The following is a 23666-nucleotide window of genomic DNA, read 5'->3' on the forward strand; positions in this document are numbered from 1 at the left end:
TCCTGGCTGGAGAGATGTCAGCAGTTAAACATAGTATTTCTCTTCCAGAAAGCCCAAGTGCAGTTTCCAACACCTATGTCAGGCAGCACCCATGCTCACAACTGCCTGTAACTCTTACTCCAGAGGATGCATTGCCTCTAACTTCTGAGGTACTGACACACATGAGATGTGCACTTATGTACATATGATTAAAAATAAATCTTTTAAAAAAACTTAATATGCCTAAGACATTTGTGTCTGAGGCTTTTTAAAACTACTTATATAGGAGCTGCAGAGATGGCTCAACATGTAACAGACTTAAGATCACAACTGTCTGTAATTCCAACTCCAGGGGATCTGGCACCTTCTCCTGCCCTCCACAGGCCCCAGGCATGTGGGTGTGGCATGTCAGACAGACAGACAGACAGACAGACAGACAGACACACACACACACACCACACAGAGTAGATATATATACATGTAGCCCAAACACACACATACAATAGAAATAAATTTATATTCTGGATTTTTTTAAAATACTCAAAATAGGATAATACAATGAAATATTTTGTTTGTTTTTGTTTGGAGATTGGCAGCAATATTTCCATAAGTAAACTAGACAAAGAGATGCACAATTAACTGACGGGCATTTCACACAACTATTTTGTCATCTATTAATCTTAAGTGATGATTACTTCCTTAGAAGAGTACTTGGTTTGGTTTGGTTTTTTTGGTATTCTTAAATTATTTCCTTACTGTATTCATTAATAAGAGTTACTTGCCCAGCAGTTGTATTTTCTACTGATGTAAATTTTGAGGAACACCTCTATAACTGAATGTTTGTGACTCCACAAGACTACCACACCTAGTTTATAATGTAGACCATATACCAGATTTCTCTAAAATATATGGCAGTCTGAATTCTCTTTTTACATCATGTTAGTTCTATTCTCCACTGCTCTCAAGCCAAGCCTGATCTTCCTAATTTAAAAATAATATATTTCTCCTGTTCTTCTCCTCGCCTGAGATGTTTCACCCATTTGTGCTTACTTTTTATCTTGTGCTTTTCAGAACAAATTTTTCAGAACAAATACCACCTTGCTTTCATCTCATAGTTTCTCAATTAAATAACAGGTTGCTGATATAATAATCATCATACCTATCTGGTCTTTTCTGTGTCCCTGGATGGTAAGCTCAGTGGCAGAGTGCTTGGTTAGGACCTGTGAGCTCTAGGTTCAATTCCAGTACTACCAAAAAGTGACTCTGCAGAAGAGGGGTTGGAATTGTGGTTGGAGATAGTTTTTTTTTTTTTTTTTTTTTTTTTAGGTTTGACAGTGAAGTTCCACCTATGAAATGTTGCCTCTCAGTCATAGATTGTACTGTTCTCTTTAGGTAGAAACTTGGAAGCACAATGACCCATTTGCTCCTGGTGGAACAGTTGTTGTTGCAGCTAGTGATTCAGGTAAAGACAGTTCTCAGTTCTATTAGTATTAATCATCACCTTTTCATCAAGATTTTCCTCTTTAAACATTTTGCTCTTATAAATATGACTTTTAAGTTGACATAATTATTCCCACTTAAACGTACTAATAATAGCAACAAATATTTGTATATCACCTTATACTTCCTTACTCATTATCTCGTTTATCATTCTCCTTAAAGGTTTTTCTAACTGTGTACCGTGTTCAGTGTCAGTAAAACCAATTAGAAGCTTTTGCTGTGTACAGTGTAGTTTTTGGCTAGAAAGGTGGTTCAGTGGGTAAGAGCCCTGCTGCCGTGCAAGCGCTTGGCCTGAGTTTGAATCCTCAGCACTCACATAAAAAGCTATAGGTGGCCGCACTTCCCTAACCTCGGCTTTGGGGAAGAAACCTGAGGGCCAGCTAGCCTGATCAAAACATCGGATGAGCTTCAGGCTCAGCGAGATACTATGTCTTAAGGCAATAAGGAAGGGAGCACTAAAGGAAAATGTCTAATGTTCTGTCCTGACCTTGCCGTGAACATTCATGTACCCACATCATACAACATGAACCATGCACATGCACACACAGTTACATCAAATACAAGAAAGAAAAAAATGATTTAAAATTACCTGGGTGTGATGTTAACACTTTAATCCTAGTTCTTAGGAGGATAAAGTTGTATTACTATAAGTTCATGGCCAGCCTAGGCTATATAAGAACTACATGGTGAATTCCACACCATCCTGGATTACAAATGAAGAACCTGTTCCAAAAAAAAAAAAAAAAAAAAGGTGGCTGGAGAGATGGCTCTTGCAGAGGACCCACAGTGCTCTTTCTGGTCTCCTAGGGAATGGGCACACACAACATTCCACATACATGCAAGCATAACACTCATACGTAAAATAAGTTTTAAAACGTGGCACATATCACATGGCCCTGAGGGTCAGCTTGCCTCCTTTGGAGGCTGGGTATCTGGGATGGTGGACATTTTAGTTCTCCTGAACGTGTCTCATGGTTGTTGTGTGGTATCAAGAACACTGGCAGCACCATAGCAGGGTATTTGCTTAAAAGATTGGGTCTTGTTTGGGGACAGTCTCTCTATGATTCTGGGCTAATGGGCCCCAGTCTGTTTGTAGAGAGGGATGGTAGGGTACTAAGTAGGTCATGGGCTGAGAGAGGGGAGTTGTGGTAACTGCAACAACTGGAAGGCATGCCGAAACCTGCTGTTCTCCACGGGAGTTTGCCTGTTGTTCAGATTTTCTTCCTGCTTTATATTGCACTGCTATGTTGTCCCCACTCATGAAGAATATGCTAGTCTTTTCTCCATGCTGCTTCTGTCTCATTTTGGGCCCTGCTCCCAGAGGATAAATATTTGAGGACCAAATAAGACAATGCCAAAAAGCACACCAGAAGTTTGGGTGTGGTTGTGAAAAAGTCTTGATGGCTGAGCAATGTGCTAAGCGAATCTCCGTCTCCATAGACCTGTTCTATAACCACAGGAAGGGCCCAGGCAATCCATGGTCCCAGCAGCTATCCCTTCAGAGTCTGGCCAGGGCTTGCGACTCGAGTTGACATTTGCAGTGTTGTATGTCAGCCTAGAAAGAGAATCTGTTTCAGACAGTCAGGACCCCCAAAAGTTAAAATTTACCTGGAATATCTAGACTGTCAGGGCCAGGTACACATCTGTAATCCTAGCATTTGAGAAGCTGAACCTGGAGGTTGTTTGGGAGTTCAAGGCCAGCCTCTGCTGTATATAGTGTGACCTTGTTTCCAAATGAAACTCAAACCTATGAAAATAATTAAAATATGACACCTAATAACAAAAAAAAAAATCTCAAACCACCACCACCACCACAAAAAAAAAAAAAGGCCCATATCAGTTTTCTCCAGTACATTTTACTTTCTTGTAAGTGCCTCTTTCTCTTAATTCTGTGTTCAACCCTACAAAGTGTTGTTTGGCATTTACTTGTAAAGATCTTGGCCTAAGTTTAAAGGTGAGTGGCTTTAGAAGAGTAATGAAAAATGTTTTTAATATAAAGAGGTTCTGTTAAAATACAGAGAAAATATAAATACCAGGAAACTAAGTACCAGAATACTAAATAACTTGATCAGTATTCTCCAGTTTATGCGATGGTGAGCCAGTTACTAGATTCCACTCCACAACTGTGTCATTGCCACTCTTCTGTGAGTGAGACAGCTGAGCAGGCTAGCTACTGCTTGGGAACACAGGACATTAGTGGGGAGTCATTTCAAACCTGAGTGCTTTAATGGACTATGGCTAAAAGGATGTGCTGTTTTCCTAGGCTGGTGTGACAAGAAAAGGAGGTTAAAGAGAGGCTAGTAGGAATGAATCTGGGGGATTAGATACTAACTGTCAGCGTGAGTAGCGAGAGTGGGAAGAGAGCAAATTATTTACTTTAATGCTGGTATTGATCAGATTTAGAATTGTGGGCCTTCAGAATCAGTTTTTAAAATGACTAAATTTACATTATGTACATACATACATATATATATTTATATAATTTAGTTAAGCCATTGCAGTCTTGCCACTAAATTATAGTTGTTGTGATAGTAATAAAAGGGTGTGAGGGCTTGAGTTCTTTTCAGTACTTTCTTACTCCTGGTGCATAGACACTTCAAACTCTGAAAGAATACCAGTAAGGACAAGCCAACTCAGGATACTGTAAGCATTATTTTTCTACTTTAGATGAGATTAGTTGTGATGCGAGTGTGTGTGTGTGTGTGTGTGTGTGTGTGTGTGTGTGTGTGTGTGTGTAATATTTTCAGGAAGTTGTCTTTTCAGGTGCTAATTAAAGCTCAATAAGATACAAATGTGTCTTTGCAGATGTGTCTTATTCAGGGCTATTTCTTGAAGATTGTGTGAAGTTGAGTTTAAATATTACATTTAGTGGGTATAGGGGTAAGGGAGATTTTTTCATCTTAGGATTCTTAGGAAAGCAGCTACTCTTTGGGGGGAAGGTTTTCTTTAATTTTTTTAAATTATGTATCTGTGTATAGGTATATGCATGTAAGTGTAGATACCCATGAAGGCCAGAGGACAGCATTGGATCCCCTAGAGCTGGAGTTACAGGCAGTTGTGAGCCAGACACTGTAGGTGCTGGGAACTCTACAAGAGCAGTCTGTACTCTTATCTGCCAAGCAGTCTCTACAGCAGTCTTTTGGGGAATTTTTATTGGTTCCTTTCTTCCTTATTGGTCAGCTGGTTATGCTAAGAACTGTTACATCTATTCGGAGGCTCCTTAATAAACATATGGCTTCTGTTCCTTATTTTTAAAATATTTTCAACAAGTACCAGCTTCTCCTACTCAGCTGACCTTGTGCTCATCCTTGAGGAGAAAGTAAGGAATAAAACAAAGTTCCTGGCATCATAGCACTTTTATTGACAGTCGGAACAGATATGGGTCGGTGCTGATAAGAACTATAGTTAAGCTGAGGAGGGGACAGTAAGTTACATAGTGGCAGCAGCGGCAGCAACAGCTTGTCCAGCTGAAGGGCCATCAGCAGTGGAACCAAGGTGACAGGGTCCTGGCAGGCCCTGCGCCCACTACCACTGACCATCACTGGCCAGCCGGGCTGAAAGCCACGGTGGATTTACAGCACCTTTCACCGCACTGAATCCACATCAGAACTCTGCCTCCCGCCAAGTCAGTTACGAGAGACTCTCCACCATCTTGGCTCTCGGACTCCAGAGAGAACCGACAGCCCGAGGTACACATACTTAGCCCGAGGCCAACATCGCAGGGGTCTAAGCCCGACAGGCGTTGGCCTGCACCCAGGCCCTGGGCTATTGGGGGGTGGGCATCAGTGTGCCAACCCGGCCAGGAGGTTATTTGCCTGGCAATCTGTCCCGGAGCGTTTTGGCTATGGGATGCCAGAGAGTTCTAGCAGCCAAAGCTGACTAACAGTCATAGCCTGAGGCTAACATAGCATGGGGCGGGGGAGTGTCTAAGCCCAACTGGCATTGGATTGCACCCAGGCCCAGGACTGTCTGGTGGGCCATCTGTGTGCCAACCCGGCCAGGAGGTTGTTAGCCAGGCAGAATCTCCCGGCACTTTGAGGGAGCGCTCTCGACAGAACCAGTTAACAGTCATAGCCCGAGGCGAACATTGCTCAGGCCTAAGCCTGCCAGGCTTTTGCCTAGACTCAGGGCCTGAGCAGCTAGGCTAGCCTTGTATGCACCAACCCGATTGGGGGAGTGGCTGCCCAGCAGTGATCAGCACTCTGCTGATTCCCGGCAGAAAAGGTCCCCACAGCATACACCATCAGCACTCCCTGAAGGAGCAAATGGGCACCACCTGGTTCATAGACACTATCTGGGGCAAGGCACACTAGGGCTCCAAGGGCACCCAAGAGGAGGGCAGCACATCAGCAATCTGTGACAGGGGAAACCGAGCCATCCACTGTTGTGGAAATAGCCCTACAGCCTCACAGGAGGCTCAAACATCAGCCAGAGACAAGACCAACTAACTTCAGAGATAACAAGATGGCAAAGGGCAAACGTAGTAACGCTACTAACAAAATCTAGGCAATATGGCAGCATCTGAACCAAACTCTCCAACATCAGCAAGTCCTGGATACGCCAACACTCCAGAAAAACAAGATTTGGATTTAAAATAACTGGTCATGATGCTGCTAGAAGAACACAAAAAGAACATAAATGAATCTCTTAAAGAAATACAGGGGAACATGAATAAGCTAGAAACCCGTATAATGGAAAAACAAAAATCACTTAAAGAAATTCAGGAGAATAAGGCTCAAAAGATAAAAGCCAATAAAGAAGAAACGCAAAAAAGACTTAAAGAAATGCAGGAGAAAGTGAGTCAAATGGCAGAAGTCATGAAAGAGGAAACAGAAAAATCTCTTAAAGAATTAAAGGAAAACACAAGTAAACAAATCAAGGAACTGAGCAAAACCATCCTGGATCTAAAAACAGAAGTAGAAACAACTAAGAAATCACAAAGGGAGACAACTATGGAGATAGAAAACTTTGGGAAGAAATCAGGGGCCAGAGATGCAAATATCAACAACAGAATACAAGAGATGGAAGAATCTCAGATGCTGAAGATACCATAGAAACCATTGACTCAACAGTCAAAGAAAATGCAAAATGCAAAATAATATCCCTGAATGCCTCCAAAAAGAAATGGGAGAGAGCATACATTAGCAGCTTAATGGCACAGGTAAAAGCTCTGGAACAAAAAGAAGCTACTTCACCCAGGCAGAGAAGAAGACAGGAAATCATCAAACTCAGGGCTGAAATCAGTCAAGTGGAAACAGAACCATACAAAGAATCAAGGAATCCAGGAGCTGGTTCTTTGAGAAAATCAACAAGATAGATAAACCCTTAGCCAGACTGACCGAAGGGCACAGAGACAGTATCCAAATTAACAAAAGTAGAAATGAAAAGGGGAATATAACAACAGAAACTGAGGAAATTCAAAAAATCATCAGATCCTACTACAAAAGCCTATACTCAACACAACTGGAGAATCTGGAGGAAATGGACAATTTCCTAGACAGATACCAAATACCAAAATTAAATCAGGAACAAATAGATCATCTAAACAGTCCCATAACCCCTAAAGAAATAGAAGGGGTCATAGAAAGTCTTCCAACCAAAAAAAGCACAGGACCAGATGGTTTCAGTGCAGAATTCTATCAGACCTTCAAAGAAGACCTAACACCAATACTCTTCAAACTATTCCACAAAATAGAAACAAAAGCAACACTACCCAATTCCTTCTACGAAGCTACAATTATGCTGATACCAAAACCACACAAAGATTCAACAAAGAAAGAGAACTTGAGACCAATTTCCCTTATGGACATCAATGCAAAAATACTCAATAAAATTCTTGCCAACCAAATCCAAGAACACATAAAAACATCATCCACCATGATCAAGTAGACTTTATTCCAAGGATGCAGGGTTGGTTCAATATACGGAAATCCATCAATGCAATCCACTACATAAACAAACTCAAAGAAAAAAAACACATGATCATTTCATTAGATGCTGAAAAAGCATTTGACAAAACTCAGCATCCTTTCATGCTTAAAGTCTTGGAGAGAACAGGAATTCAAGGCCCATACCTAAACATAGTAAAAGCAATATACAGCAAACCGGTAGCCAACATCAAACTAAATGGAGAGAAACTTGAAGCAATCCCACTAAAATCAGGGACAAGACAGGGCTGCCTCCTTTCTCCTTATGTTTTCAATATTGTACTTGAGGTACTAGTTCGGGCAATTGAACAACATAAGGAGGTCAAAGGGATACAAATTGGAAAGGAAGAAGTCAAACTATCATTATTTGCAGATGATATGATAGTCTACCTAAGTGACCCAAAAAACTCCACTAGAGAACTTTTACAGCTGATAAACAACTTCAGCAAAGTGGCTGGTTATAAAATCAACTCAAGCAAATCAGTAGCCTTCCTCTACTCAAAGGATAAGCAGGCTGAGAAAGAAATTAGGGAACTGACACCCTTCACAATAGCCACAAACAGTATAAAGTACCTTGGGGTGACTCTTACCAAACATGTGAAAGATCTGTATGACAAGAACTTCAAGACTCTGAAGAAGGAAATGGAGGAAGACCTCAAAAAAATGGAAAAATATCTCATGCTCATGGATCGGCAGGATTAATATAGTTAAAATGGCCATTTTGCCAAATGCAACATACAGATTAAACACAATACCCATCAAAATACCAACTCAGTTCTTCATAGAGTTAGAAAGAGCAATTCTCTAATTCATCTGGAATAACAAAAAACCCAGGATAGCTAAAACTATTCTCAACAACAAAAGAAATTCTGGGGGAATCAGTATCCCTGACCTCAAGCAATACTACTGAGCAATAGTGTTAAAAACTGCATGGTGTTGGTACAGTGACAGGCAGGCGGATCAGTGGAACAGAATTGAAGATCCAGAACGCACACACCTATGGCCACTTGATCCTCGACAAAGGAGCTGAAAAGATCCAATAGAAAAAAGATAGCCTTTTCAACAAATGGTGCTGGTTCAACTGGAGGTCAGCATGCAGGAGAATGCGAATTGATCCGTCCTTATATCCTTGTACTAAGCTCAACTCCAAGTGGATCAAGGACCTCCACATAAAGCCATACACTCTGAAGCTAATAGAAAAGAAACTGGAGAAGATCCTTGAGGACATCAGTACAGGGGGAAAGTTCCTGAACAGATCACCAATAGCTTATGCTCTAAGATCAAGAATTGACAGATGAGACCTCATAAAATGACAAAGTTTCTTTAAGGCAAAGGACACCATCAAAAGGACAAATTGGCAACCAACAAATTGGGAAAAGATCTTCACCAACCCTACATCAGATAGAGGGCTAATATCCAATATATACAAAGAACCCAAGAAGTTAGATCCCAGAAAACCAACTAACCCTATTAAAAATGGGGTACAGAGCTAAACAAAGAATTTTCACCTGAAGAACTTCGGATGGCTGAGAAGCATCTTAAAAAATGCTCAACTTCATTAGTCATTAGGGAAATGCAAATCAAAACAAATCTGAGATTTCACTTTATACCAGTCAGAACGGCTAAGATTAAGGAGACAGCAGGTGTTGGCGAGGATGTGGAGAAAGGGGAGCACTCCTCCACTGCTGGTGGGGTTGCACTCTGGTACAACCACTCTGGAAATCAGTCTGGCGGTTCCTCAGAGAATTGGGCACATCACTTCCGGAGGATCCTACTATACCACTCCTGGGCATATACCCAGAGGATTCTCCAGCATGTAATAAGGATATATGCTCCACTATGTTCATAGCAGCCCTATTTATAATAGCCAGAAGCTGGAAAGAACCCAGGTATCCCTCAACGAAAGAATGGATGCAAAAAAAATGTGGTATATGTACACAATGGAGTACTATTCAGCCATTAGAAACAATGAATTCATGAAATTCTTAGGCAAATGGATGGAGTTGGAGAACATCATACTGAGTGAGGTAACCCAGTCTCAAAAGATCAATCATGGTATACACTCACTAATAAGTGGATATTAGCCTAGAAAATTGGAATTCCCGCAACATAATCCACACATCAAATGAGGTACAAGAAGAACGGAGGAGTGGCCCCTGGTTCTGGAAAGACTCAGTGTAGCAGTATAGGGCAAAACCAGAACAGGGAAGTGGGAAGGGGTGGATGGGAGAACAGGGGACGGGAAGGGGGCTTATGTTACTTTTGGGGAGTCGGGAGCCTGAAAAGGGGAAATCATTTGAAATGTAAATAAACAATATATCGAATAAATAAAAAAATAAGTTATATACCTGCAATATAACAGATTTATTGTTTCTACTCTTACAGAAAATCATAATGGAAAAAAAAAAGACTGTTGAAGTTATATCCTAAAGTATTCACATCTATAATAAGATTATAGATTATTTTATATTATGCTTGTATACATTTTCCCCAGTATATTATCTTTATTTTGGGGAAAGAGTGTGCTGGTGAATTCATACTTCCATTGGAAGCCTGACCTGCTGCCCATGGCTTCTGTGTGCTTGCCAGCTTGCTCCAGCATGTGTGTCACATGGTCTCACAGAATCTTTTCAGATTCTAGGCAGGTCTGTGCTTCATTCATATCAACCAACATCCGAGACAGTTTTTGTCAAAGTCTTAATTCTCTGATTTGAAAAAAAAAAAAAAATCTTGTTGTTTAGGGTACATTTCTTCAGTATCTTGTAGAAAAATTCTAGCAATTACATATTTGTCATGTAGAAATACCTTTTTCTTTTCAATTAATATTTTTCAAATTATACTTTACAGTATTTCAGTTCAGGCCTAACTCAGTTGTGTTGCTACAAGTGTTGTAACTCCATATAAAGTCTGTGAGCCAAGGAGGGCATGGTGCAGCATGGCGAGCTCCTTCAGTAGAAGGCGCTTGGGGTTTTTTCTTTTGCTACCCTTGTACACTATCAAGAGAGTGAATCAGGAATAACAGAAGAGGAAAGGGAAGGCTGACACTGCACCTCTGGTGAAAGTATCCCCCAGTTATGGGCTCCCCATATTCTGCATTAATGCAAAGCATCTTCTGTAGTTAAATTCGCAGTGCCCTATGATTGATGTTTCAATTTCCTCATCATAATCAGACTTGTGACCAACCTAGAAAGGGCTGTCTTCTTTACCTACGTCTGCTTCACTTTCACTGCCCTACTTCCTTGGTAGCAAAACAAACAAAAATAAGATGCCATGGGCTGGACAGATGGCTCAGCTGTAAGGAACACTGGCTACTCTTCAGAGGACCCAGATTCAGTTTCCAGAACCACATGGTTCACAGCCATCTGTAACTGCAGTTCCAGGTAATTTGATGCCTTCTTCTGCTTCCACAAACACCACACACATACATAGTATGAACACATATATGCCCACAATGTACACACACATATATGAAAAAATAATAAGCATCTTTAGAAAAGAACTAAGGTCCTTATCTTTTCAGCATGCTATTCTGCACACAGCTCATTCACAGGGGCTTCGCTTTCTTTTCTTTTCTTTTTTTTTTCTTTTTTAAAGATTTATTTCAAGTATATGAGTACACTGTAGCTTTCTTCAGACACACCAGAAGAGGTTATCAGATCCCTTTACAGATGGTTGTGAGCCACCATGTGGTTGCTGGGAATTGGACTCAGGACCTTTTGGAAGAGCAACCAGTGCACTTTTAACTGCAGAGCCATCTCTCCAGCCCCTTAATATTTAGGTTTTAACCAAAATATTTTTGATTGTGTAGCCTCCACCATGGAAGAGTTTCTATCCCCATGGACTGTGTCTGTCACCCAAGGCCCCAAAGTATCCCTTGAGCCCCTTTGCCGTCAGCTCCTTCTCCCTATACCCTGTCTCCGGCATCCTCTGAACTGACATTTTGCTCTTGGAGTTCTTTTGTTTTTTTTAATTAATTAATTTTTTATTGAGTATCATCTTCATTTACATGCCAATGGTAAAACCTTTCCCGATATCCCCTTCCCCTAAGAACCCTAAACCCCTTCCCTTCCTCCTTCCCCCTGCCTCCACATATATGCCTCTCCACCCTATACACTACCTCCCTCCCAACCCCCCTCGGTTTCCCTTTGTTGGGGCCTCTATTGAGCCTTTACCTGACTAAGAACCATTCCTCTCACTGATGCCCAACAAGGTCTTCCTCTGCCACATTTTTGGCTGGAACCATGTGTGCCCCTTGGTTGATGGCTCAGTCCCTGGGCATCTTGGGGCATCTGGGTGGCTGAAATCATTGTTCTTCCCATGGGGCTGTAAACCCCTTCAGCTCCTCTGGACCAACCATACATCCAATAGAGGGCTAATATCCAATGTATACAAAAAACTCAAGAAGTTATTCTCCAGAGAGTCAAATAACCCTATTAAAAAATGGGGTACAGAGCTAAACAGGGAATTCTCAACTGAGGAAACTCAAATGGTTCTAAAGCACCTGAAGAAATGTTCAGCATCCTTAGTTATCAGGGAAATGCAAATCAAAACAACACTGAGATTCTACCTTAAGCTAGTCAGAATGGCTAAGATGAAAACCTCAGGGGACAGCAGTTGCTGGAGAGGATGTGGGGCAAAAAGAAACATTTCTCCACTGTTGGTGGGATTGCAAGCTGGTAAAACTACTCTGGAAATCAGTTTGGCGATTCCTCAGAAAATTAGACATAGTACTACCAGCAAACCCAGCTATACCACGCCTGGGCATATACCCAGAAGATGTTCCTATATCTAATAAGGACACATGCACCATTATGTTCATAGCTGCCTTATTTATAATAGCCAGAAGCTGGAAAGAACCCTCAGCAGAGGAATGGATACAGAAACTATGGTATATACACAATGGAGTACTATTCAGCTATTCAAAAACAATGAATTCATGAAATTCTAAGGCAATGGATGGAACTAGAAAGTGTCATCCTGAGTGAGGCAACCCAATTACAAAAGAACACACATGGTATATACTCACTAATAAGTGGATGTTAGCCAAAAGCTCAAAATAAACAAGTTACAATTCACCAAGCTCAAGAAGAAGGAGGACTTAAGTGAGGGTGCTTCGGTTCCTCTAAGAAAGGGAACAAAATAGCCACAGGAACAAAAAGGGAGACAGTGTGTGGAGCAGAGAGTGAAGTAAAAGCTACCCAGAGACTGCCGTACCTGGGAATTCATCCTATAAACAGTCACCAAACCCCGACACTACGATGGACAACAAGAAGTGTATACCAAAAGGAGCATGCCATGGTTGTCTTCAGAGGGGCCCTGCCAGAGCCTTACAAATACAGAGGCAGATGCTAGCAACCAACTATTGGACTGGGCATGGGGTCCTCAATGGAGGAGCTGGAGGGGCTTCTCTTTTTTAATAAACTGTCTCTTTTTTTTTAATTTTGGTTTTCCTTGTTGCTTTGCTTTGGGTTGGGTTTTTTGGGGGGAGGGGGCAGGGTTTTTGTGTAGTTCCTGCTATCTTGGAACTCGCTCTGTAGACTAGACTGACCTCAAACTCACAGAGATCTGCCTACCTCTGTCTGCCTATTGCTGGGATTAGAGGTGTGTGCTGCCACACTTGGCTAATTATTTTTTTAATTTTAAATATGTCCCAGGTACAAATCTGTCCTGGAAACTTTAGCAGGTGTGCCTTCCTTCCATTAATTTACACAAATTTAGATCTGTGCCTGTGACGGTTAGCTTTACAGGGGAGATATAGATGGCAAATTCAAACTACTTGTGCTACAAACTACTTACTAATTACAGATAACTATGGAACAAAGTAGAATACAGTTATTGCTATAGAGAATGAAGAACTTGGTTCTTGTCAAAATTACTGACGCCTGGGTTAGTCTAAGGATTGTGAAAAGAGACTTGAATGGCGTGTGAAATATGTGACTGATGGCCCTGTAAACTCCTTGATATCATTATTAGAGATAATTTGTTGACCAAGGACATTGTCAGATGACTGTGATCCCAGCACTTGAGAGACCTGGCAGCCAGCAAAGTCATATGCTGAGCTTCCCTTGAAACAAACCACAAGAATGCAGTTTGTAGAGCTGTCTTGTTGCACGTTACAGAACTTTATACCTTCCCTTTAGTAGCACCTGGTTGTGATCTTGATCCATTTACCAGCAATTCATACTAAGGAATACAACATATGGGATGTTCAGTGTATAGCAATCTGTCTAGACGTCAGTCAGACTTATGAATGATTTTCCTGAGTGTTACCACATAAAAAATTAACATGAAATATTGTGTCTTTCTTTACCCCCAGCCACAGATCCTTTTGCTTCTGTTTTCGGAAATGAATCATTTGGAGATGGATTTGCTGACTTCAGCACATTGTCAAAGGTAATTTTCAATGATTAATAGGAAGGAACAACACATCCTGTTTCACCAAATGAGCAGGCCTCCTTTCCATTAGAATTCTCTCACAAACGTGATACCAGTCAGTCTATATAGCAAGTGTTGATTTCATGTGGAAGCTACAAATCAGCATAATCATATCTCTATAATAAGACAGTGGTACAGGTGATTACATTTACTTCTAAAAAGTCTGTGCAGTGTGATAATTAGAGTTGTCTGTTTAAATGTTTCTTTCCCAGTTGAATTACATTTCTCCCTGTGTAAGCTCTGGGTCAGGCTGTAACATTGATTCCATTCTATGTATAGTGACTATTTGATTTTATCTGTTGACATTGTTAGGTTCTGCACCAATATAAAAAAGTGTGTAAACTCTAGCACTGAGAGTCCACTACCTATTGTCCAATATAGCTGTAGTGTTTATTTAGGCTAAGAAAAAAAATAAAATTTGAAGATAAGCCAAATTGTCTGCTTCTAAGGAACATTTGACATTTGTGGTTCTCAAAACCAGGTGGAGGATGCTGTTCATACTTAGTGAGTATATCCTCCCACACACCGCAGAGCCGCTGCCCTCAGCCCTGAATGTAGTTACTAGATCCCAAAAAGTTAGCAGTACCACTGTTGAAAAACACCAGCCAGCTGTGCAGTGGTGGTGCATGCCTGTAATCCCAGCACTCTGGGAGGCGGAGGCAGGTGGATTTCTGAGTTCGAGGCCAGCCTGGTCTACAGAGTGAGTTCCAGGACAGCCAGGGCTATACAGAGAAACCCTATCTGAAAAAAACCAAATCCCAAAAAAAGAAAGAAAGAAAGAAAGAAAGAAAGAAAGAAAGAAAGAAAGAAAGAAAGAAAGAAAGAAAGAAAGAAAAGGAAGGAAGGAAGGAAGGAAGGAAGGAAGGAAGGAAGGAAGGAAGGAAGAGAGAAAGAGAGAGAGAAAGAGAGAGAGAAAGAGAGAAAGAAAGAGAGAGAGAGAGAGAGAGGGAAGGGAGGGGAGGGAGGGAAGGAAGGAAGGAAGGAAGGAAGGAAGGAAGGAAGGAAGGAAGGAAGAAAGAAAGAAAGAAAGAAAGAAAGAAAGAAAGAAAGAAAGAAAGAAAGAAAGAAAGAAAGAAAGAAAGAAAGAAAGAAAGAGCCAACCAACCACTGGCCAGCTAGTTGGTGATGGCCCACACTTAGGTGGATCTTTGTGAATTTGAGGCCATCCTAATCTACAGAGTAAGTTCCAGAATATCCAGGGATTTATGAAGAAACGCTGTCCTGAAAAAATGAGAGGGGCAAGGGGGAAACACTGGCCCAAATAATCATACTTCAGTTTGTTATAGAAAGTCAATCTTTAATTACCCACATTAAGACTTAATATTCCACTGGGGTCAGTTTGCTTTTAAAAAACAAAACAAAACAAAAAAAACGAACAAAAAAAAAAAAAAACAACTTTTGGGTTGTCTTCATAGTTTTTCAAGAAGCCATATCTTTAAGATTGTCGTTCCTATATTTAAGGGCACTGACAAGCACAGAGTCAGACATTCCTTTTTGTTTCATTATCAGATGGTCCATTTGGACCTCATGCAACTAATGATTGCATTGTAAGCCTTCTATCTAGGGTTGGCATGTTTTGATATGTCTGTTGCTCTCAATAAATAATTATGTGAGAGTACTTACTCATGCAGACCAATTTTTAATCCTATTTGTTCTTGAATGTAAAGGGTAAAATGTCACTTCTCTAAGGATTCAAATAAAACTGCAGTATACTTAAATCACTCTTCTGAGTACTTTATGACCATGTGTATACAATACTATATAAAAATTTCTTTTAAACAAAGGTCAACAATGAAGATCCTTTTAATCCTACCTTATCAAGTTCTGCCAGCAATGTGACCAGTGCAAAACCTGTGATAGAGGAAACACCCAAGAGTGAAGATGTACCTCCAGCACTGCCACCCAAGATTGGCACTCCAACAAGACCCTGCCCGCCACCCCCTGGTATGCAAGCTGGAGACTTTCCTAGATATTATGACTTTTCTCTCTCTAGAAAGTGTTGTGTGGGCCTTACTTCCATCATGATTTATCATCATATAAAAGGCTGTTAGCAAGAGCCAGGCTTAGCAGTAGCTTGCTGCTGTCCTCTGGCTGCGCCTGTGCCCCTTCCTATCCCCATTTCAGAAGAAGAGAGGGTGAAATCTCTTTGTTTTTTTCTTGTTTTTTTGGAAACCAATTGATTATTATTGAATACAATTTTCCTGTACTCTGATTTTTAAATTAATACTCTTAAGAGAAAACTAACTTGAAGTCCCCCTAAATCTTTAATATTTTTATCTTTATTTAGAAAAAAGGCAGGGAGGGGGTGAAACTGCTTGCTCTTTAAAATTCCTTTATAATAGATATTTTGTTTGAGACAGGATCTTATGAAGTAGCCTTAGCTGGCCTAGAACTTGCTATGTAGACCAGGCTGGCCTTGAACTCAAGACTCTTGAAGACCACCTGCCTCTGCCTCCTCTGAGTGCTGGGTTTAAAGGTGTATACCATCATACCAGGCTTTAAAAATCTGATTTTAAAATTCTTTGTAGTCTAGGAGCAAATTGTTGAATTTTAAACTTTGTTTTGTTTAGTCTTTGTAATATTTAGCACTACACCGGGGAAAGCTTTGTTTTTAATGCAGAATAAAGTAACTATGAAGGCAGTTTCCCTGAACATGGGCAGTGCTGCCCAGCTGCTCTAGGAGAAGACACAATGTTGTGACACACTGGGTTTTTATCCTTAGACCTTTCATGGGTAACATTTCAGCCTCCAAAGTTCACTGACCACTGTTATATTACTGTTAATTGTTCTTGCCTTTTCATAGTAGTCTTCCCATAGTATTTGATTATGGATTGCACATATAGTTACTAGTGTATAAATATCTGCTCAAAACTTAATGGGTTAAGCAATTTTTTTCTGATGTGTGTCATAGGTTAGAAGTTGGACAGTCTATATAATTTTTAAAGCTAATATTTTGTTTATTTACATTTTTATACCCAAGGGAGTATACTTTTAAAACCCAAATGCCCTAATTTAGTGTCTTACAGCTGAAAACAAGACTATGAGATGGCTTAATAGGGGACACGTGCTTGCTCATGAGCCAGGTGACCTGCATTCAAATCTCAGAATCTGTGTAAAGGCTCAGGGGCAGAACCATCGCCATAAAGTTGCTCTGACAATACATGTATTGTGCACACATACACTGTGGCACATATGTTCACACACACATACACACACATCATGTACAACATACACAATAATAATAAAGCTGAAGACATTCACGTATACATCATTGTAGAAGGAGCAAAGGGAAGAATGGTTTGTTGAAGAGATCATTGATTAAGGATCTTAAATTCATATTCTGGTCAGTCCAGCCTCAGTTTGTGAACTGCAGTGCCATAGGTGTTCAGCAGACACTTGTCGCTGAGTGACATTTGTAGCCCTTTTGGTTTTGGATAGTTCTCCATGTAGCTTAGCCTGGCCTCAGACCAAATTCCTCATCCTCCTACTTCCTACCCACATCTCCCAAATGCTAGTATTAACCCCAGGCCTGGTTTTGTTTTCCTTTGTTTGGGGTTTTGTTGTTTGGATTTTTAGTAGTGCTTGAGATCAAAGGGGCTTCATAAACTACAACGAGAGCCAATACTCTGATCGTGAATGTATAATTCCCCATGTCTAAGCTCAGTGCCTGTTATTATGTGATAGCTGTAACTCAGGTTTTGCATGCTTTCACAGGACTTTCTGAAGGCATCTGAAGATAGATATGAGATACAAGCATCTTTGTAGACATTTATGAAAAGAATCCATTATGCCTATCAGCATAACTGCACTGTAGGAAAAGCATGATGAAAAAACTTAAACTTCACAACTTTTCTTCAAGAAGTATTACACTTTAAGTAAAACTTTAAAATTTAACAACTTATCTGGGCATGGTGGTACACTCCCTTAGTCCCAGCACTCAGGAGGCAGAGGCAGAGGCAGGAGGATTTCTGAGTTCAAGGCCAGCGTGGTCTACAGAGCACGTTCAGGTCAGCCAGGTCTACACAGAGAAGCCCTGTCTTTAAAAGCAAATGAATGAATGAATAAATAAGGTGAATAAATAAATAAAATAATTTGCTTTAAAATGGAATCAAAACAATGAGTGATGAATTAGCAGTACAGCATACTTTTATTTAGTCAAAGATAAGTTTTCAGCAGCTATGCATATAGGCTATGGACCTGTAAGTGTTGATCATTCTCAGCTTGAAGTTTTATAGCTGGCAAAAATAAGTGAGCTTTTGTCAAATTAATCTTGTGTTTTATGCTACTAGGCACTGTGTAAATATACCAGAGAAAAAAGGTTTGCCAAATTTCAGTCACTTATTACTACTGCCACTAGTGTCAGGCCGCAGCTGCAACCAGAAGCCCTTGCTGTGTGTATTCTTTACCATTGTTCTCGTTTGTTGTTATCTTCCTTAGAAGCATGCTTCTTTAAATGGAGAAAGGCCTAATTTTGGGCAAAATTTTGATTCTTGGCCCTTTTCCTCTTTTTGTCCATTTAGCTACACTTGAAATGTATTTGAGAGAAGTGAAAGTTCTGAGGACAGCTGGTGCGGCCATTTAGGCACTTAGCGAACGTGCTGTGGGCTTTCTCTGTACACCACCTGCAGTCCTTTAAATGCTCCCTGTGAACTTGTGCTTGTGTGCTTGTGTTTGCTGTATCTACTGGTTAATTGTAATGATTTTGATCCAGGGAAAAGACCCATCAACAAATTGGATTCTTCTGATCCCTTTAAACTGAATGATCCATTTCAGCCTTTCCCAGGCAAAGATAGTCCCAAAGAGAAAGATCCTGATATGTTTTGTGATCCATTCACTTCTACCACTACCAATAAAGAGGCTGACCCAAGCAATTTTGCTAACTTCAGTGCTGTAAGTACTGTGACTGGGCTGTTTGGGGAAAATCTTTCCATTTATAGTTTGAAGAGTTTCAAGGATTTCTTCAGTCTTCCAAATTTGCCTCATTTTATCAACATACTAAAAATTATCTTTTATTCTTCCTCCAAGCAAAACCTCTGTTTGGTTTGGTTTTGCTGGTTCTTAGATGATTCCATCACTAAGCTGATTTTAGTCATTGTGGTTCTTGCAAACAAGATGTTTTATATACCCTTTCAGTCTTGACAATACAAATGTAAGTAAAATCTTGACTGCTACTATTTGGCAAATGGTTATGTATGATGGTGATTTAAAAGCTTGCTGTCTGCCTACTCCATATAATACCAGTAAGAAACCTGTATATTTGTAGCTGTGGATGTGTGTTTGTGTACAAAGCTTTGGCAGTTTCTAGAGACCAGTTGGCAGTTTCTGTGAGGAGACAATGCAGGGGTTCTTTGAATACAAACAAAAGTCTTTACTGACTGTATTTGCATAGTGGTTTTTATGGTTTGGTGGTGGTGGTTCTTCTATCCATCTGTGAGCCCAGTTACTCATTCATGATGAGCTTGTACTCCCATGGTAGCTTTTTCAGTTTTATGAAATAAACTGAAGATCTAAGAATTCTGTTAGAAACTTAAAGATGCACTATGAGAATAGGCTGGGGAAGTCCTTTGATCTGTTAGAAATGGAGTAACCCATTGTGGGGACATCATATAATCATCATTTATTAAAAATGAAATTCTTAGAGTAGCTAACAAGGGTTTTTTTTTTTCAGGCAAAGTGATATTCATTACCACTGCCCACTCTATAAGAGGAATTTTTCTGTTTATCCCCTTTTATCCTTGATTTTGGAAATGAGTGATTGAGTGGCCAAATGCCCCTGGCCACAGCAAGTTACACACTTGTTATTTTATCCCCATTACTACTTGGCTACTTGGAAGAGAGGAGGGCAGGAATCTGTATGCAATTGAGCAGTTGCAGTGCCCACCTGAGTCTGTACTCTTAGGTTGCAGGGGTATCATCTAAGTGTGAAGGAACAAGACAGCCATCCCTGTTGAATGACAACTCAGAATTATTTTCAAGGTCCATGTCAGATGGAATTTGAGTTGTTTCAAGCAAAGAAGATTGGAGAATTGGCTTTCTTAGATTGTAATTCTCGGTGTAAAATACCTGTCTGGCAGTTTGTAAGACTCAGTGTGTTACATATGGATCTGCAAGTAAAAACCTGGTTGAAATGACTCTTGAACAGTAGTGGAGGCATTTTGCTTATTTTATACTTCAGCATCTCAGTACAGCATAAAAGTATCTCACAAGAAAGTCCTCCATTTTCACTGTGAGAGGTTTGATAAGCACGCCGAGAGTCACAGGTACACTGTCAAAGCCTTCCAGCTTGTTTCACTTCTTTTGATGGGTCTTCCCTTGACAACACTCAAGCCAAGTAGAATTTTGTATCTACTTGTATCTCTAGTGTCTACTAAAGTTGAAATTTGGTTGTAGTTACAAATATTTTTCCAATCTAATCATCATCAGTATTAAGATTTTACTTAAGGTGGGTCATGTTACTTATATAAAACTGGGTTAAAAGTTCCTAAGGACTGTCTGAATATGTGTTTGTTAAAAAATAATTAGGTTCACATACTGTATCTAATGTTCTTATATGTTGCAAAATTTGCCTATTTTTGCTTTATTCTTTTGGGGTTTCCTGAAAGGCCAGATAAAGCAGCTTTCTATCACCAGTGGCATTAATTTTAATGATTTATCAGTCAGGCATGCTTCCATATGGTTGTAATCCCACAACTCGGGACACAGGCAGGAGGATCATGAGTTTGAAACCAACGCAAGCCACCTAGTGATAGTCCATCTTAAAAAAAGAAAGAAAAACAACAGGAAGGGAGGATAGTCATAAACACATATTTTACATTGAATTGAAAGACTAGACCACTTCTGTTTTTAAATATCCTATTCTCTCCTAAGCATTTAACCTGTTTTGAGGCAAAATATCACTGTGTCCAGATTAACTTCTGATTTGCAGTCCTCCTTCCTCAGTCTCCCACATGCTGGGACTGCACGCGTGTGCCACCAGGCCTGGAATTGCTACTTTGTGAAGTGATACTTACAATGGTTTACTTTATAGGCTTTATTATATTTTATAGACTTTTCTTCCCATAGATTGCATTAAAATTTTAAAATAAACTAGAGCTCAATAAGTAGTTAAAATATATTTTCTGTAAAACAAGGAATTAACACTATTCCTTTAGGTAAAACAAGTAGTTAGTACTCTTTTATAAAGTGTCTTTTGTATGTCTTAGCTTATTTTGTAATTCATTTATTCTTTTGATCTTTTAAATGGCAGTATTCCTCTGAAGAAGATATGATTGAATGGGCAAAGAGGGAGAGTGAGCGGGAAGAAGCACAGAGGCTTGCCAGACTAAATCAGCAGGAGCAAGAAGACTTGGAACTGGCTATTGCGCTTAGCAAATCAGAGCTATCAGAAGCATGAAGTTATCTGTCCTTTATCAGCAGTACAGTGCTCTTCTTGAATACTGAGTCTATTTACCATGTGCATCAAACTACCTATGAGCATGGGATACAAAAGGTTTGAGTCTCCTAGAAATGTGACAAAAGTCTAGTTTGTTTGTTTGTTTGTTTGTTTGTTTTTTGTTAGGGTGGGGGGCTATATCAAATGTGTCTTTTATTTTTTCTTCCAAAAGCAGTACCCTAATTAAACAGCTTCGCCTAGACCCCTGTTCTGGTGTGCATTTACAGTGAGCTCCTACCTGCTTGTACTAGTCCCTGTAAAGCTAGAGCATCAAGCCTCTGCCTTCTGGAAGCTAGCAGATATAGTTTCACACTGTGCTGCCCTTGTCCTATAGTTACCATGACAACGACTGGAGTTCTGAAAGTGCACAAGTATTCTCCCTGAGCTAGTGCTTGAAGGAGGGGAAGGGAAAGTGTATCCTGTTTCTTCTGATCGGTACAAATTAGCCAGTTTAAAGTGTATTATATGTACTTCTGAAGAAAATATAGTTAAGTTATTATTTAGAGATGGGAAAATATTCTGCATAGCTCAACTCCACTATTGAAAACTAGATGAATTAAGTTAAACCATTATTGCTCCAGCCTCAAGTAATTCCTAAATAAAAGTATTAAAGCCTTGTATATGAAACATGTTTTTAAAACAATTTTCTCTGGACTTAAAAAATTTTAATATTAACAGATACCTCACTACATGTTTCCTAGTTAAAACTAAACAAATTTCTTACAAATAAAATTTGTAAGGAAATGTTCATTTTAAGTGCTAGTGAGGAAAGTTTGTAACTTAAAATATAACCTATGAGTTTAAAGGAAGAAAACACTTAGCCTGTGCCCATTTTGCCTTGGTGGTTGCACTGACCTTAGTTCAGAATTGTCCTGAAGTCTAGAAAGCTAGACTTGGAAGGTACTTTGGGACTCATTGGATGTTTTCTTTCTTTAGTGAAGGCCCAGCTATTTGCAGTGATACAAATGGAAGAAATAACATTTGCTATGTCCTCTTACTTTCTGTCCGTCTTTGTAGTTTAAATTTCTTTATTTATGTGCTTTATTTTTCTCACCTACAAAATTGACAAGCTACCCCACCCCCAAAAAATTCCTAGTTTTTAAATTGAGAGAAAAATAAACCAAGTTGCCAAATTGTCAGAGCCCTGCTTTTGTCAAAAGCCTATCTTCTGCTGGCCTGGCCTGACAGTCAGCAGGATTTGAAATGGATTTGAAGTAGATTATAATTTATAATTTTTTAAATATGAGTTACTAATTTAGTGTTGTAATACCAAAATAAACAAAAGTGCACCTACAAACTATTTAAAATTCTTTAGGATAACCAAGTTACGGTGGTATTGAACTGTTGTTAATCAGAGTAATTTACAGCCTGGCCTATAAATAAACTCCACAGTGTCTAATCAGACCATCTTGAAATGGTGCTTTTTTTTTCCCTTTCCACACACTTTTGGGTAGCTGGTATTTAAAACAAACTTCAACCACTTCCTTGCACTGCTAACTTTTTTCTACTTTTGTAAATAAATATTTCAGCATAAAAGTTAAACATATGAAGTAAGGGATGAGTCATAATCACAAGGATTAATTGTGATGACTAATCCCGTGGCCTAAGTGTTGGCTGCAAAGGGTGATGAGCAGGTCCAGTTGGGTTGTGGTGGGCAGTGTTTCTGTTCGCCCCTTCCTCGCACTCCTCAGGAGAAAGGTAAGTTGACTTGAATAACCTTCGTTTGCACTGAGAAAAGTGAAAAATGTTTGAAATGCTTTAATTTTTTTTTTAATTAAAAACGCTCTGGAAATATTAACTATCTATAACGTGTAAACACAACTTCTGATGTGTAGTAAGTGCACCCTAGTCTCCGTTCACTAGCAGGGTCACAGAAACCCTCATCCTTTGTTGAGATGTGTGTGCTCAGTGGGCGGTGTCATAGAAAGTGTGTATATATATAATATGTAAACATACCTATATCCCCACGCTTGACTGTATAGAATGAATGTCTTAAGAGCATTTGTGGTGTTTTATGATGTTGACCCTGGCTCCAAAGCCTGCGCTTGAAACAAAACAGTTTTAACCATCTTTTACCTGTTCAGCTTTATTTGCGCTCTCTTCATAGACTTTTTCTCGTGTTTTAAACTTATAAATTACAGTTGTAATTATAAAAATAATAAACTTTAATAAGTAAGAATGTGTACTATATCATTTTGCATTGAAGCTTTGCACTGTTCCTGATCGTGTGCATATGGTAGGGGGAGGGGCAAGCTGCCATCAGCATCTATTATCCTGTATAAAGGTTTCTGACAGTACTATATAGACTAAATAAATGCTGAATGTTAATCCTATAAACAAACTTTGTTATTTTGTCCTGTTTTTTGAAAGGAAGTTAGGAAATCAATCTTCAT

The 23666-nt window shown here is 39.7% G+C and overlaps 1 protein-coding gene across 3 annotated transcripts in view; it reads left to right on the forward strand.

The window, feature by feature from the left end:
- Eps15 (epidermal growth factor receptor pathway substrate 15) overlaps positions 1-22677 on the forward strand; it is a 114706-nt gene extending 92029 nt beyond the window's left edge. For 2 of the 3 annotated variants that reach the window (XM_052176983.1, XM_052176984.1), the window contains 5 exons: positions 1372-1441; positions 13723-13799; positions 15626-15785; positions 18553-18731; positions 21088-22677. In XM_052176983.1, coding sequence (XP_052032943.1) covers positions 1372-1441; positions 13723-13799; positions 15626-15785; positions 18553-18731; positions 21088-21234 — 633 coding nt within the window. In that variant the 3' untranslated portion in view covers positions 21235-22677. The remainder of the gene's footprint in view (positions 1-1371; positions 1442-13722; positions 13800-15625; positions 15786-18552; positions 18732-21087) is intronic. The other variant, XM_052176985.1, reaches the window with a different exon arrangement.
- Positions 22678-23666: the final 989 nt, after the last annotated feature.

This window comes from Apodemus sylvaticus, chromosome 3 (genome assembly GCF_947179515.1).
Source record: "Apodemus sylvaticus chromosome 3, mApoSyl1.1, whole genome shotgun sequence".
NCBI classification, from domain to species: domain Eukaryota; kingdom Metazoa; phylum Chordata; class Mammalia; order Rodentia; family Muridae; genus Apodemus; species Apodemus sylvaticus.